At 38.9% G+C, this 15,169-nt stretch overlaps 1 protein-coding gene across 1 annotated transcript; it reads right to left on the bottom strand.

Moving 5' to 3' along the window:
* Window positions 1–1,074: 1,074 nt before the first annotated feature.
* Window positions 1,075–13,914, bottom strand: gpcpd1 (glycerophosphocholine phosphodiesterase 1). The gene is made up of 21 exons (XM_026194891.2): window positions 13,861–13,914; window positions 13,552–13,694; window positions 13,150–13,239; window positions 12,904–12,994; window positions 12,682–12,766; window positions 11,379–11,454; window positions 10,609–10,650; window positions 10,274–10,397; window positions 9,801–10,044; window positions 9,500–9,662; window positions 9,207–9,336; window positions 8,966–9,020; window positions 8,786–8,878; window positions 8,583–8,657; window positions 7,195–7,234; window positions 6,817–6,875; window positions 6,651–6,716; window positions 6,429–6,565; window positions 5,714–5,849; window positions 5,316–5,476; window positions 1,075–2,387 (listed from the first exon to the last, which is right to left on the bottom strand). The coding sequence occupies exons 3-21, from the start codon at window positions 13,196–13,198 to the stop codon at window positions 2,192–2,194; spliced, it is 2,022 nt and encodes a 673-aa protein (XP_026050676.1). The 5' UTR covers window positions 13,199–13,239; window positions 13,552–13,694; window positions 13,861–13,914; the 3' UTR covers window positions 1,075–2,191.
* Window positions 13,915–15,169: the final 1,255 nt, after the last annotated feature.

The following is a 15,169-nucleotide window of genomic DNA, read 5'->3' on the forward strand; positions in this document are numbered from 1 at the left end:
ACGTGATTGCTAAACAAGGGGGCGGGTGCATCCAGCCTCCTCGGCTGTAATTGGTCCAGCCCAGAGTCGATCATGACCAATTGGCCAATCCAACACCTTTCATTATATATACCCTTCCTAAAAAAAAAAATCCATCGGCCCATAAAAACAAAAAATCGCCAGCGGCCCACCGGGCAAATGCCCGGTATGCCCGATGGCCAGTCCAGCTATGATCCTCAGTATTTATGGTCCTCGTTGAGTCTTTTTGCGCAGAGGTCTGGAGAGTCCAGGCGACGTTGGTGGAAAATTGACAAACAGTGAACGTATCAGTATGTCTTGAACTTAACTCCATATAAAGAGCAACTCCCTGGAAATGGCATTTGTCATGACCTCATAAGAGTCTGTTTACTTTGACCTTTTAATGTATTGCACTAAGAACAGCTCTCTTATCTGCATTTAATGTTTGCTTTACTAGTCTGGTTGCATCTGTAACAAGCAACCTGGTAATCAAAACTCTAATCTAATCTAAAAATCAGAAGCAATAAAGACATTACTACATGAGTCAACTTAGTTTTTGCGTCAAGAAAAATTTCATGCATTTTGCAATTGTTTACATGGTTTACCAATATTCTAAAAGGTACTCGTACTAGAATCATAATTGTAAACTAGTTTCTAATAAAACAATATGGCTTAAATAAGAAAATACATTAAAAGCAATGTGTACAGTCAAGATATAGATAGATAAGATATGGCAACAGTGAAGCTGCTACGAAACACAATTACTGATTAATTTTGATAGTGAACAGTTCAGGCCACTGGTTTGACTTTTATGACTCACCTTCTACAGTAGAAACTTTCAAGGGAAAACCAGTGAAGGGTAATTACACACTGGCTACACCTGGCTGAACACTTCAACTACAGATTACAGCTTTGTAACAGTGACTCAGTCATATTGCAGTGCAGCTTTGGTACAATGAAAATGCAGATCCATTAAAATCAAAAGATCAAATGGAAATTCTTAGTTAGACTGTGACTATTATGAAAATGTGAAACATTAAGTTTCTTGGAAAAACAAAAGTCAAAGAAACCATCGTATTCATCTGTTTTTTTTATTTATTTATATTGAACTGGTAGTTATATTACATCTTAGACACTTTTCATTCTTTCAGTTGTTCAGATAGACAGACGATACATGCAGCAATCATCAGTCTTTGTGGTTAAAAATTGTGCGATAACACAGATTTACACACTTCTAAAAAGGGTAATGTCCACCAGAAATGAGCCCGCCACCCAAAAACCATCATTGGTGTTGTGAATTCCAATAATATATACACAGTATGGAAGTGTATGCATCTCAACTCAAGTCTATTCTAATCAGTGATTGAGGTATTGGTAATGTTCAAATAAAAAGGCAAACATAAGCATTTTCCCCCTTTAAGGCTGTGGTATAAATGTGCCCTGCAAATAAATACAGTTTCCCATTTAACCTCAAATCAAGTACAAAGGAGAAAAAAGTAATAAAAACAAAACAAAACAGTACATCCAGTGTGCTGTATCCAAGTTAAAATAATGGCTACTTATTACCAAGTCAATAATCAGGAGTTTGAAGGCATCATAAAGAGGATCAGAGTGGTATGGTAACCTCTAAACATAATCAAATTGGAACATTTTTGTGCGCAGTGAACAGGTGGTATGCAAAATAAACCCAGCAACTGACTAATTTGTGTGAAAAAAAATTCAAAATTACTTATTGATATTTAGGATCAATAAATCATGGGTACACGCACATAAAAACATACCCCTGAACCACACCACATGCATTTTGCATTCGATAGAACAGATGTAACATTGGCTTCATAAATATCCACTCATGAACAATTTGTCAGCTTAACCTCGTTTCCAGCATGATGAAAACCTCTGTGCAGACTGCTCTTATACAAACAGGCCGGCGTCTGACAGAGAAAAACGAAAAGCATTTGTGGCTGCTTTCACTTTTTGGCTAAACATACACGTGTTCAACAGAAAGTAAATAATAAAACTTCACTGAAGCTAAACGACAGCCTGCAAAAACCTGCTAATGACTGGAGTGGAGTGAAGGTGGTCTGAGTGGTTTTAGTGATATAAACTTTCTAGAGTCACCCATTTCTACCATGGTCCTCTTGAGTTTGTCTGTGTAGCAACAGTACAGAGAAAGGTAGATCTTTAGGGATGTTTATGAGGAGCTGAGACCAGAGTCTGACTCGAGGTTTCCACCACGGTCCTTTGAGGCAATGCATGGTGCCAAGGAGCAGGGAATCGAGTAGCAGGAACAAGATGAGCTCTTTAGGGTCTCTGTAATAACCTCCTGCAGGGAGTGTTGTTCCTCTATCTGGAAGATGTTTGGCTGTTCTATTGAGTCCTCACCAATACTAGTTGTGGGGGGAAAAAAGAAAAAGAAAAGACATGCTAGCAGTTAGATCAGTGACAGTATCGAGTACACGAGCATGCTGGTACGATGGCACCAACACAATCAATGGCACAGAACAATCCACAGACAAAAGTACTAACAAACCTTTAGTTGATCTATTCCTCACATAATCTCCACCAAGCAACAGAAAATACTTCTGTTCTTCTCTAAACCATCAAGAAGAGTCATAATTTTACAGAAATTCACATTCATTATTTCCATGCACCCACATTAATACAATCAGCAGGATTTGTTGCATTCATTTGGGTCAGGGAAATGATTGCACTGGTGACCATTCTATGAGTGAGAAGCTGCCTTTTTCTGCAAACATTTTAGATCCCATTAATCTTTGAAGACCTCAGTTTTTGTTTTTGAACCTGCTGGGTATGTTACATACCAGTGGCTTATAAGGTATTCCTTCCAATATGAAGTAGATGTTGTTGTGAATGGGCAATACACGCATTAAAAACTGGATGGCTCACTTTCTGAACCAAAGCAGATTAGGTCAAGTACGAACAAAAGCATCTATGATCCCTTTTGTAGGACACAATCATTATCGACATGTCTGTGTAAATATGTGCACTCAAAGGAAGTCAGATATGAGACTCCAATAATAATGAAAACATCACATATTGAGCGATGCAAGTCTAACATCCTTTCATGAAAGATGCTGTTAAATAGGTTCACAAAATAAAGACAGAGTTCAGTGCAATCAGCCCTTTTGTACATAGAGAGTTGTAGTAAAGGCAGACCATCCACAAGCCCCATAAGTGCAAAAGCAAAACAAACAAACAAACAAAAGAACATATTTGTGAAGAATAATGCTATTATACCCGACAAAGTACCTTTGTGAGCTATTTAAAACTACACAGTGAGTATGCATGCTTTAATAGGTGGCTTAGTGTTAAGCAACATTCATATTTTAGTACTACGCGAATAAGATTAAAACTAGGTGTTAAAGTAGTTCATACACAAGCCAACGCCTCCAGAGGTGCCGTCTCATGCACCAAACAAACCATTTGCTCTTGCTGCCTTCTTTGTTTCAAAGTTCAACATCACCGTGTACAGTTTAAAATTAAGCATGTAATAAGGAGGCCTTTCAAAGCATACCCAAACAATACAGGCATTATTAAAAAGGAAGTGAAGCCGCTTTCAGCTAACAAAACTAGGAAATGATGAACATGGCAGTTGACCAATCAAAACAACTTTGATTATTACAATTACATTTTAGAAAAATGCAAAGCATTAACCACTGCTACCTGAACATTAAGTGGAATATGGAAGGAAAAGATGATAAGTCAACCGTCTTGCATCATTGTCGAGAACATCCTTTTGTTCTTTCAGCTTTTAATGAGTGAGATTCATTCAAGCTTTATTTTTAAAGGGGCAAAAACAAGCCAAGGAGTGTTCAGAGGGAAAATAAACAAAAACACAGCCAGAAACCAGAGAGACATTACGGGAATCTGGAGAACTTGAGTCTAAATATGGAACCAAGCTTTCAGAAATTCTGTAAGAAAGAAGCACAGTTATAACAACAACTACCTGGAGAGGTCAACTGGTTTGTGATGGGTTAAAACAGGTGTTAAACACAAACTAGAGTGTGCGCGGCTGTTGTCTTTTCTGCAGGGGTCTGCAGAAATCTGGGGGAAAGTGCTAACGGGAATGTAGAGTCACTGTCATTGTACAGTCAGACACGGAACTGAAACTGATAACAAACAGGCTCTGCTGACCACGCAGCTTTGCGAAAGACCAGAGAAAACCCTGTCACCCTGCCTACAGCTCCAGCCAAGCTTTATGTAACAGCACTGGCACATTGTGTGCATTCATTTTACACTCACAAATTAGTCAATGAATACTCAAAGCTTTTGTGTCAAAAGCTACGCCAGTACCAAATAATTAAAATGTGTCCCGGCACTGAATTATATAACTCTGTAAACCTGAAAAAGATGCCGGAAAGCAGCTCAGTATTGTACTCCGTAATAAGAAAAGGACCTTGGAATGCAATAATCCCTGATAAACCTGAAAGGCCTCTGAAATACCCTACAGTCTCAGCCAGAGCAGAAACACAATAGAGTGTGGAGTACAAAGTGATATTTAACAAGCAGGTGTTTCAGATACTTTGTGTATACTTTACTATATTATCAGTGTTGGTTTCTTTACTGTAGAAGTTAGTAGCTCATTTAGTGAGTTACAATTCTCTGTGCCAAAGCACAGATAGCATATTTGTAGAGTGGATAAAATAATGATTTTGTTCCTTTGTAGGTGATGATTAAAAGGAGCTTCCACTTTCAACTAGTATCAATTAAACATTGTACTAGATGTAAATTGTACTGCCACTGCCATCTTGAAGCTATACTGCCTAGACTGTGACAATGTTAATGATATTAGTAGGTGGCAGGTGTAGATAACATACACAGCATGTACCAAAACAGCTCTAAATGCAAACTCAGACTCTGCAATACAAGTCACGTGTGTATATCTGTGTGAACATACAGATATATAACATATCTGTTAATCATTTATGTGCAGAGCACTGCCAAATGAGTCAGCCCCGAAACAACACAACAGTAACATAATGTTCCTGAAACTTAATAAAACACAAAGCAAAATGCTCGGAAAGGAATTCACTGGTCTCCTATTAGAGGACAATTGGACCGAGGAAATACTGTGACTCGGCTGACATGTAAAGCAAGCCTAACGATGTGAATCCTATAAGTCTGACAAGTAACATAATCACAAGCTCCAAGAGAACATAATGACAACAAAGTGAGGAGCCCACAGGCCTGGAAATTCACACAACAATATTGCTCCTTACCTTGAACCTTGAAATAGTCTATGCAACAATAAATTAACATGGCAGCCACAGATAAGCAAGGTTAACTCAGCCTACCTGTCATAGATGAGCCCGTCGATTCCCTGCTCTCTCAGCTTCCTTCTGGTTTCGTGATCATTGTTGTCATCCCCCCAGCTGAATACCACTAAGCCTTTAGACTGGGCATCCCCAATGTAGCTAAGGTACTTTAACAGCTCTTCTGTGTGGGCGCTGATTCCCTGGAAAACGACAGTCATATATAGATTAGATTAAATACGGTCCATCCTAAAAAATAAATAAATACCTTCTTACATAAAGTGGTGAGGATGAATCACTAAAGTACTCTCAGCCCTTCGGACTGAAACATTCAAGATGACTGACTATACACAACATATTCAGTAGCACTTATAAAAAGAACATTACACTGAAAAACCTGAAGACTAATCATTGTAGTAAAGCACACGGTTGTATCTCACCAGAATATTTTCACTCTGGGCGAAGCTCATGGCAATTTTAGTGGACTGGCACCGGATGTCCATCATCTCAGGATACTTCTCTGAAATTCCCTGAGTGAGGAAGAGGATGGGGTACTTGTTCTGCTTATGACGCACCCTGAAGGACAAGCAAAAACAGATATCACAAACTGCTGGAAAGCACCTATTAATAACTAAATGCTGGAAGGGCAACATCTGTTCATGAGTTCAATCTAGTAAGAGAATAGGAGAATCAAGCAGCTAAACATCCAGAGCCATGCTTTACTATGAGACTGAACTACCTAAAGGTGCCCTAACAAAGAGATTTTTCAGCAACAACTTATTTAAAGCAACTCTTCTAAAAACACAGTCTGAGGAATTTCCAAAAAAAAAAAAAAATTAAAAAAAAATATAATAATAATAATCTTTTTTTAATATATATGTGTGTGTGTATATATATATATATATATATATATATATATATATATATATATATATATATATATATATATATATATATATATATATATATATATATATATATATATATATATATATATATATATATATATATATTTTTTTTTTTTTTTTGATATATTTTTTATTTTTTGGAATATACACTTTATCCATCCACATATAAGTGTTTACCATTTGTGAATACCGGAGAGTTTATCTCATGAGTGTTAGCATGTGCCCCTTTTAATCCTTTTGCACTCACATGGTGCAGATGTCCGGGTCAAAACAGGAGAACACGATGCGTCTTTTTCCACCTTTCTGCAGAACATCTGTCAGGACAATGTCCAAAAAGGTGTTCATGTTGAAGTAAGATGATAAGTTTCCGTCCCATGACCCGTCCTGTCAATACAAAGCATCACCAACAACGTCAGGTTACTTTGACAATGACAGTCTTGAACTTTTGACTTTACTTCTGAATATTAACCTTCATCTGGCAGATCCACTTGAGCTCGATATTGAAGCCGACGTTTTCAGGAACAGCTTGGAAGATCTGTAGAGAGGTACAGAGCAAAATCCTTTATTACACTGGGACATAAAAATCAGACTAAGAGGAAGAGATGAAGATGGTTCAATCAAATTATGTCATTTACCTGTGAGAGCGAGGGGAATGGCTGATGCTCATCAATTTCATCTTCATCATCCAGCAAATCTGAGCAAACGAAAACAGATTACTCTACATTGTACGAGTTATCCCCAACATTCAACAAATCTTTACAAGATGATGTGTACAAAACAAGCTTGGATAAACAGTGTCATCTACAGTGTACAAAACAACAAATCATTGCTTAAATAAAATAACTTATCTTAAACACCTCATGCAACAAAACAAAATCTCTATAAACATGACAATATCATTTCATAACCAAGCCATTTTACTCTTTGAACCAAGGTCTTAGCATGATCATGTGAGTATTGAAAGAATAAATGAATGAATGAATGAATAAATAAATAAATAAATAAATGCACACCTTTGTGATCGTTTACTTTCATTGCAGTGACATGAGCCAGCTGTGAAAAAACAAAACAAAAAACAAAAACAAATAAACAAACCAAAAATACATCCATCCATCTTCATCCGCTTTATCCGAGGCCGGGTCGCGGGGGCAGCAGCCTAAGCAAAGAGGCCCAGACCTCCCTCTCCCCAGCCACCTCCTCCAGCTTATCCGGGGGAACACCAAGGCGTTCCCAGGCCAGCCGAGAGATATAATCTCTCCAGCGTGTCCTGGGTCTGCCCCGGGGCCTCTTCCCGGTGAGACATGCCTGGAACACCTCACCCAGGAGGCGCCCAGGGGGCATCCTTGTCAGATGCCTGAACCACCTCAGCTGGCTCCTTTCGATGTGGAGCAGCAGCTGCTCTACTCTGAGCCCCTCCCGGATGGCCGAACTTCTCACTCTATCTCTAAGGGAGAGGCCAGCCACCCTTCGGAGGAAGCTCATTTCTGCCGCTTGTATCCACGATCTCGTTCTTTCGGTCACTACCCACAGCTCGTGGCCATAGGTGAGGGTAGGGACGTAGATCGACCGGTAAATTGAGAGCTTCGCTTTTACACTCAGCTCCCTCTTCACCACGACGGACCGGTGCAGCGTCTGCATTACTTCAGCTGCAGCCCCAATCCGTCCGTCGATCTCTGGCTCCCTTCTCCCATCACTCGCGAACAAGACCCCGAGATACTTGAACTCCTCCACTTGGGGCAGGAACTCAGCCCCAAAAATACATAAACTAATTAAAAACAACCCCGCCCCAAAAACTTTTTGCATTAACATCCTTCACCAAGTTTCATAGTTTTAAAGAAACTGATCAGAGTGTAAAATGTAATCAATTCCACCAAAATTCAAGCTGGTAGATTTTTTTTTCCTGCAGTCTTGCTAAATGATTGTTAGGTAACAATCTGACCTCTGCATCAGTGCAGGGGACCATGATGTTTCTTGTATGATCAATAAAGCAATCAATAGGATTTTTTTTTTTTTTTTATAAACTCGCTCTTTCCCCCATTACCGTTTTAGGCAAACAGGTGGGTAAATGTAGTGTTGGTTCAAATGTGATACTATGAATATCTATACACATCAGAAAAAAAAGGAGCTTTTCACTATGATCTACTCCACTGAGCATTTGATTTTATTCTGGTGTTGACAACAGAAGCAGAGGAAAGGCATCCATCCATCATCTGTAAGAAGTTTTGCAGACTTTCTTTTGTTCTACAGCTGTTATAACTGTTAGGAAAGGTATGGTTTGGAAACCTTTTACCTTTCTGTGCAGAGGTATAGCTCAGGAATTATAGGTCAAGCTGTCTGATTGATGACATTCCTAAGCTGACACAATCATGACAGACAGATTTAACTTGAACAGCATTATTACCTTCAAAAGCTGCAGCTGGTCATATGTCAGGTCTTTGACTGGCACCTCAATGAGTTCCAGGTTCTTGTCATTTTTCTGTTGAGTGTGAGACAAAAATATTAGCACGACATGGGACTCATGCTCATTTTAGAAAAACTGACCATGCAGTGCTACTATGAATTTCTCTCATTAGCTCTGAGGAGCCAATTACAATCATAGTTTACCTTCTTAGTGGATATGCAGCAAGTCAGGTCATGGTATACAATAGGAACAGCATCCTTGGAGAGGTGAACATCGAACTCTACAAAGGCTACGCCCTGTGAATACAGAAAGAAAACTAATTTAGTAGATGCAATAGCAGGGCAGTAGTACTGACTCATGCAATAATCTTCTTGGTGACTTACATGCTTAGCAGCACTTTTAAATGAGGCTATTGTGTTTTCTCTGATTCTGTGGTGCCTGTTAAACACAAAATATCCACAAGATCACATAAAATATTCCATGATGGATGTCACTGGTTATATCATCATGTCAAAATGTGTGATGAACCATATCTTGAAAACAATCTGAATATTATCTGAAGACAAACACAAAGCAGCAAATGTTTAATTTTAAGTTGGGTAGTAGTTAAAGATCATCACTCACTTGGCTGCATGGGTGCTGCCTGCTCCCCTGTGACCCACATCCAAAGTACCTCTCTTTTTCCAGTACTTGGTGTATGAAGAGCTCATGTCACACTGCAGTCCCTGGATGGGTCGGATTACCAGGTAATCCACTAAAATGAATTAATAAGTTAACATCTTTGTACATTCACAGTATGCATAAGTTCTGGCAAACATGTAAAAGGAAGCTCAAGCTGGTCATAAATTTATGTAGATTTTGTATCTCATTTTGTCATAAATAAATATTTGAGGGGGGGAAAAAAAGGGAAAACTTACCTCTTACTTTTCCAATGGTCTGCCTGGAATTTCGTCCCATTATGGGAAGAGTGACTACTCCAATATCATTGCCACTCTCCAAAAATGAAGAAGAGAGGAGGCAGGCAGCGCCCACATGTCCTGGATGGATGTCCCCCTGGACTACATGCTCACTCAGATCCTCCTGTTAACAAAAACACTAGATTACTACAACACAATTCAATTTACCTAAATAAATACCAGCTGTGCTGCTTTCCCTTCCTTTCACCATCAATTACCAGATGTACAGAATTATTAGAGACAGTGTTCCCAGGAGGATTACCTCAAAGAACTCAAATGTGAGCTCAAGGTTATCTGGGTCCATGGTGTGAATACTGTACTCAGTCCACTGGGAAGGCTCCAGAGCATAGCCACACTCAGGCTGCGAGTGGCGTGACTTATAGCCATTGGCACTAATCATACTGATTTCCAGAGTGGTGGTCATCTTGTGCCAAGATGAAGGACTGAGCTCGTTTTCTTCCTCATCGTCTTCCTCTTCCTCAACGCCCTCTAATGTCAACTTGATCCTGCATAAACAGGTACAACAGTTCAGATAAAACCACATTCAAACACATACTGTAAAGACATTTTGCATCGAATGATAAAGCTTATAATTTCAACTGTCGTTTATAGACACTTATGCAGGACTTCTTGAACTCAGGTAAAAGATCGATCAGGTAACGACTGCACATTAACGATCTGTGCCCTGATACTTTCTCTAGCTGGTTTTAAATTTAGCCTCTGTGTAATCAATACCTGAAGCGAGACTTCTTGAATTTTTTCTTAGTGATGGACACTGGAGCCTTCTTGGAATGGTGCAGACGTAAGCGAATTTCTGTCTGACATGTCAGCCACCCAGAGTCAACACAGTTTATCCCATCTGCAGAAAGAGAAGACACAGACAGGAAAGCATGTGATCAGACTTCACACCCACTCTGTGTCTCATGAATGCTGACCACAGAACTGGTGATGGCTATAATATTTGAAGAAAGGAACTATAATGTAATTAAAAATCTATGACACACAACAAAGTGCAGTTATTGCACTTTGTTATTGTGTGCTTTTTTTTGGCATTTTTAATTCCAACTTACTGTGAAATCCAAACTGTCCATCATCAATATTCTGGTGTGTTGCTGCAGTAAAGGAGAAGAGAATTAAAAATGGGACAAAGGGATCTCATGGAGACAAAAGTTGAAGTCAAATCAAACCAGAGCATTCGAGAATTTTCCAAACTGATCTGGAATAAACATAGTATTTTAAATTTTATTTTAACTTGTCACTTAGAATAAACAACAGAAATCAAAGAACGCAGTACTTCTAAAAAATTCCTACTGCAGCAGGAAATGCTTTTTTAAAGGACTAAAATAGCACACAAAAATAAGAATAGGTGATAAGGTGCGGTCAAAGAAGGAAATCAGTGGGGTGTGTAAGCAGCATTTCAAGCTCATTTTGAATGAGTTTTTTTTTTTTAACAACACAAGCTTGTTAACAAAGAGAGCTTTACAGTAACAGATCATAATATCGGCTGCACTGCAGTGTCTCCTCCTTGGATCAGGATTATTGTACATCTTTTTCGCCAAATATCTCCCCAAAGCATACGCACAGCATCAAAAAGGCAAAAAGCTCCAGGCAGACAAGGTTTAAAGAGGAAACACTGCAGCCAGGTGGAAATGGCAATTCAGGCGTGAGTGTTATCCAAAACAACAAAACCCTCAGTAGGATAAGCCTGAACAGACTCTACACTGGTGTTTACAGGTAACTGTTAGAATAGAGAATGGGGGGTTTAAAGGGGGGTTGAGTATGACACACTTAATCAATCCCAACCCAACCAAACCTTGAACAGTTTTCTGTTGGTCTATACCTGTGGGGCTCATCGTGCGGGGGCGATGATGGGTCTCCCACATATTGACTATCACTTGACAGGGACCACCTGCACTCTGCAATTCCAATGTTTGGTACAATGTTAGGGTTTTCAAATCAGACACATTAACCTACTTTTCAGTCTGGTCTCAAAGCTGTCTTTGGACCAGACCGTGAGAAAGGAATTAGAGCCAGCATAGTCACCGATCCCCAGAAAGGGCAGTCAGCCACCATGGATTGAAATCTGAAAAGTGGATTTGTTAGTGACGTGTAAAAAAAAAAAGAAAAAAGGAGGAAACATTTCTTTGTTTATGTTATCTTCTTTTAACTAAGTAATAGTCACAACAGAAACAACATGTATATACCAATACATTTTTAGAGGGAAAACCTCCCTAGAAGACTCAATGGCTGTCGATTCACCACCTAGTTAAAGACATCTTGTCATTTATTTAAAATCTTCTTTTTTTTTTGCCTGTTAGGACTTTTTAAACACAATAATATAACTTGAGTTGAAGTGCGACAAAACAAAAACAAAGAAACAAAAAAAACCCAAACCCAACATACTTCATAAAATGGGAGCTGTTCTTAAATTAAACCAGTAAGGCATCAAGTGTGAGCTTGCAGAGATTTCTCTGTAATCTACATAGCATCTTGTCGAAAACACAGTACAAACACATTATGAAATCAGGTTAAGTCATCCTCACACAAAGAGCGCTCCACCTGCTTTAGAAAAAGCATAAAAACACACTATGTTTAGGCTAAACAAAGTCAACAAAAACTGTAGCAAAGCATGCACAGTGGGTGTTTTTTCCTTCCAAGGAATTTTGATCTCTGCTCTCTCAGTTTGTTTTCTATGCCTATTTTCACACACGAGGCTTCGAGGTGCAATGAAGGCCCACTGCTAGATTAGAGGAGGCCACCTGGGCAGTTTGTCTGTGGCTGACCAACACTGACAGATGTTTCTGAGAATGTAAACACAGAGGTACAGGCAGTCACACAGCGTTTGTGTAGATACCGTCTTAAACCAGGGCAACTGATATGCTTTCTAATATTTATTCTCACAAATTGGTATAAACTGTTGAGGTTTACAATGACTTTTGCTATATGGAAGAACTTCAGGGATTTGAAAATGACATCAATAGAAAAAAATACTAAGGCTCAAAGAATCCCGCACACCACAATGACCCACAAAACTTGTTTCAAAACAAACAATAGCTAGTCTAGTCTATTCAGTGGCTCTTTTATGACTACGGGGGAATGAATCTTTCACATGGGGGACAATAAAATAATGAAAAGCAGCTCACCTTGGACTCTAGAAAGAAGCCTTTGAAATAGCGGTACTGGGTAACAACACCTTTAGGCACAGTGACTGTTGTAGTCCACATGCATCTACGGGGAAAAAACCCACACAGCTTACTTTTTTATTCTGACAAGGTAATTATAAATGACACTTGGCCACAAACTGTAAGGGGGGGGAGCAACCTGTATATAAGTATTTACAATATACACAAAAAAGTCTAACTTACTCATCACCACCAACAGGATGAAGAGTCACAGCTTTTTGGTGGCTCCAGCTTCCCAAGGCTTCACAGCTACCAACAACAGCAAATACCTCACCTATGGAAAATCCAAACAAGCCATGAACCCGATGAAACCTTATGAGAAAAAAATAAATGGGGCATGGCTACAAACTGAAACAAAGTCATCAGCCTTCTGATACAAGTATCGTGGAGAAAATAGGTTAAAGGTCACACCAAGTTTATCAGATATACCTGGGGATGCCTCTCCCCTGATTGCCAAAGTCACCTCACAGGTCTCCATTGTTTACACGGGAACAAACAGAAATAGGTGGCGCAAACAAGCTGTAAGATAATAACCATGAATTAGTTTGTGCAATTCTAAACTACAGATACAACTCATGCAATTTAAGCTAGAAAACATGCGGAGCACAGGACTGTTCAAAGTGAGGCCACGGTCTGCTAAAAACTTGCGACATTATCAAAATTACATTATCTAAGAAGTAATAGTAATGTAATTTATCTCATTAGCAACAGTTAGCGCGTTAACTCAAGGTAAAATGCACATTAATCTAGCTTATGTGTTAACAGAAATTGTGTCACAAAAACATCGTTAAAAATCCGAAAAGTAGAAGAATACAAACAGAAGCGACTAACCTTCTAAGTCTTGGTAGCTCTGTATCGGCTCCTGACACCCACGCGTAAGGAGAGCCCGCGGAAAACACACTACGCCTATCCCGCTGACAGCTGCCGGTCTAAGCGAAAGCCAATCTGAACAGCCGATCCAACAACACCCATCTCTGTTCAGAGAAACAAGCACCAGATAGACAGGAAGCTTTATCTCAAGAGAAAACAAAACACTCACTGAAAATATAACCCTGTTCTGACAGAAACCTTGCAAAACCCCTAAAGACACAACTAAGTGTTGATTTACTAAGAATTAACTGACTGACATGAAAGCTTCACCATTGTTTAGCTGATTTAGCAAACATCCGGAAGCGTGTGCGTCAAATGACCAGAAGTCACATACGACTTCCGGGATATATTTTTAAAAGTAAAACTACAGACCGAACGTCAACGAAATTATATCCAGAAGAACTTTGGTAAAGTTCTCCTGGATATATACATATCCATTTCTTTAGATTACACAAAATTAAGATACAAGTTTTTTATTAATATATGCTACTAAAACCTGTTGTGTACTTTTTCCATCTCATTGTCCAATATGATGGCTTTACCTGTGTTGAGGTTGTGAGATAGCTAAAAGAACCAGAACGAAATTTATGATCCATGATCATTGTGTTTTCATTTTTTTACATGTTTGGTGTACCGCTGGATTAACATTTTCACCTTTATTTATTATAATGAAAAAAATGCATTTTTTTAAGACACCGTATTGTAAAACAGTGACAAATGAAAAGAAACTTTAAGACTATTGTATTGGGACACAGAATGTAGAGAAAATAACATTCAAAACTAATCAGCAATGTTTTCAATATTAGCATTTGCATCGACAACATTTGGACATTGTATTAAAAATTCACTTTTATTTTGTTATCATTTTCTCTTCTTGTATTTGGCTTCCGGTGACTACTTGGGGAAGCCGGTTCATACCGCTCTGCACCGGATCTGAGGCGCGTCAACTATGCCGCATTCGCGTACTTTTCAGAAACACGGCAATTATATGAGGTATGCCGGCAGAAAAACCTCGACCCCCGCCCACGTCGACTGCAGTAAAATATATTTCTGATAAATGTCTTACATGAAATCGCTTTTCTCACAAGGTCTTTTTTTTCTTTTTTAAAAAAAATACTGTTTACAATCAAATGTACTCAGAAATAATATAAGCTTATAAAAATACACTGAAGAAAATCTTAAGCGTAGGAGCTTCTGAGAAGTCCACAATGCCACATCAACTGACTTTCTTAAGTTTGCTGCAATGCACCGGCAAACTAAAATATGTACAACAATGACAACGCATAGAAAAAAAAAGTGTTGAGAAGTATCAACATACCATCAGCTGAAATCGATAAACCTGAGCATTTTCTTTGAAAATATGAGTTGTTTTTTAGACGAGGACGAAGTGCTCCGATATTAAATAGGAGGAGACGTTTGGGACAATTGCGTCATGAATCCGCCTTCTTGACTATTGAGAAAACAGATGTCCCACAAGTTGGCAATGATTTCCAAAACACACACACAGAGAAACAAATAGTCGTGTCTTTGGCAAGTCCTTTTCCACGAAAGCGTGAATTGCATAACTGAAATGCAAATG

Source organism: Astatotilapia calliptera, chromosome 15 (assembly GCF_964374335.1).
Source record: "Astatotilapia calliptera chromosome 15, fAstCal68.1, whole genome shotgun sequence".
NCBI lineage: Eukaryota > Metazoa > Chordata > Actinopteri > Cichliformes > Cichlidae > Astatotilapia > Astatotilapia calliptera.